Genomic DNA, 1,587 nt, shown 5'->3' with positions numbered 1-1,587 from the left:
GTAGGATGCATCCTGCGTGTGCAGGGTGTGCGATATGCTGCAAGGAGTTGCATGTCCCCAAAATGGGTCCATAAAAGCTGTTGGGCTCTGCATCACTACAGCAGCGGTAAGAGGGAGATCTGTGTGTGCGCACTGCGTGTGTCTGTCTGCGGGTCCTGCTGCAACAGGCGGCTTCTGCCTGCAATGCCCCCAAATGAGACGCACCAATCTCACTTCTATATATTGAAGAGCAGTGGGCCAGGGATGCCAGGGAGGGGTCCCATCACCGCGGGCAGGGATGCCGGGGTGGGGACCCATCACCACGGGCAGGGATGCCGGGGTGGGGACCCATCACCACGGGCAGGGATGCCGAGGTGGGGACCCATCCCTGTGGGCAGGGATGCCGAGGTGGGGACCCATCACTGTGGGCAGGGATGCCAGGGTGGGGACCCGTCACCACATCCAGATCCTGCACAGACCCACTTCTCACCTGCTATGGGTGAATGCGACTGGGAGCAGCCCCTTGGCTTCAGCCTCACGCTGTCTTCCTCACCGCCCCCATCCTCCCGCTTCCCCCTCAGGTTCTGGATTACGACTACTACGGTGCATACGGCCAGGAACGCCACAGGGACTACACCTACAACCGGCTGTTGGGGGACGAGTACACCTTTGACTTCCCTCCCCACCATGACATTGTGAGTGCAGGGGGGCAGCCCCCTCCCCCCAGCCAAAACTGCTGGGCACATCTGGAGCTGAGAGGGTTAGAGGCAGCAGAGCCCGTGCCACACCGCTGCTTTGGGTGGAGTTGGAGAGGTTTAGAGTGAGCTTTGCCCAAAACTGGGAAAAATGTTCCAAAAAGATCAAGAGAAATGTGTGGCCCGTGCTTGGAAACCTCAGCGGAGGGGCCACGGGAATTTTACTGCTGCTTTCCCAAATGAAGGAGTTGAGACCAGTTTGGGGGAAATACCCAATCTGATAAAATTTAACTATTATTATTGATAACTGTCACTGTATTAGTGAGGTAGGGAGTGGGACTGAGCATACAGGATGGCCTGTCAGACTTGCTCCATTGAATATCTGATTTTTCAGAAGGGTTTTGAAGCCTTACAGCCTTTAAAGGCACCAGGCGTGTGTCCTGGTATCGTTTCTCAGTACGTAAATGATGTTAACGTGTGTCTCCCTTTGTGGAGTGAGAACATGGCTCAACTCCAGCAGTATGTTTGCTTTGCTTGTAGATCAAGAATGAATGCTTAACGTGCAGAAATGCCCTGGCTCTCTTCGACATGTCTTATTTTGGGAAATTCTACCTGGTTGGTCCTGAAGCAACCAAAGCGGCGAACTGGCTATTTACAGCTGATGTGAGCAAAGCACCAGGTACCGGCTCAGCCCCCTTATTTTGGCTGCGTGCTGCCTCTGCTGAGCGCTGCCCTGGAAGGATGCCCTGGGAAATCATATCTTACCCCAAAACAAACCAAGGAGGGGATCCAAACTGGCTTTTCTTTTAAATCCTGCTTTTGCAGAGGGTATGGGAAATGTGTGAGAGCGACTGCTTTCCCTGTCCTCACCAGGGGCTGGATTCTGCTCTTATTTACACAGGGGCAAATGTGC

General features: G+C 54.3%; 1 protein-coding gene across 1 annotated transcript in view; it reads left to right on the top strand.

The window, feature by feature from the left end:
- SARDH (sarcosine dehydrogenase) overlaps positions 1-1,587 on the top strand; it is a gene marked incomplete at its 5' end in the record, with an annotated part of 22,609 nt that overhangs the window by 9,966 nt on the left and 11,056 nt on the right. Inside the window, 2 exons of the mRNA XM_009699610.1 lie at positions 550-674; positions 1,215-1,353. Coding sequence (XP_009697912.1) covers positions 550-674; positions 1,215-1,353 — 264 coding nt within the window. The remainder of the gene's footprint in view (positions 1-549; positions 675-1,214; positions 1,354-1,587) is intronic.

This window comes from Cariama cristata, unplaced genomic scaffold (genome assembly GCF_000690535.1).
Source record: "Cariama cristata isolate BGI_N322 unplaced genomic scaffold, ASM69053v1 scaffold18994, whole genome shotgun sequence".
NCBI classification, from domain to species: Eukaryota; Metazoa; Chordata; class Aves; order Cariamiformes; family Cariamidae; genus Cariama; species Cariama cristata.
The sequence above is the reverse complement of the archived record's forward strand: the minus strand, read 5'-3'. Positions and strand labels throughout refer to the sequence as shown.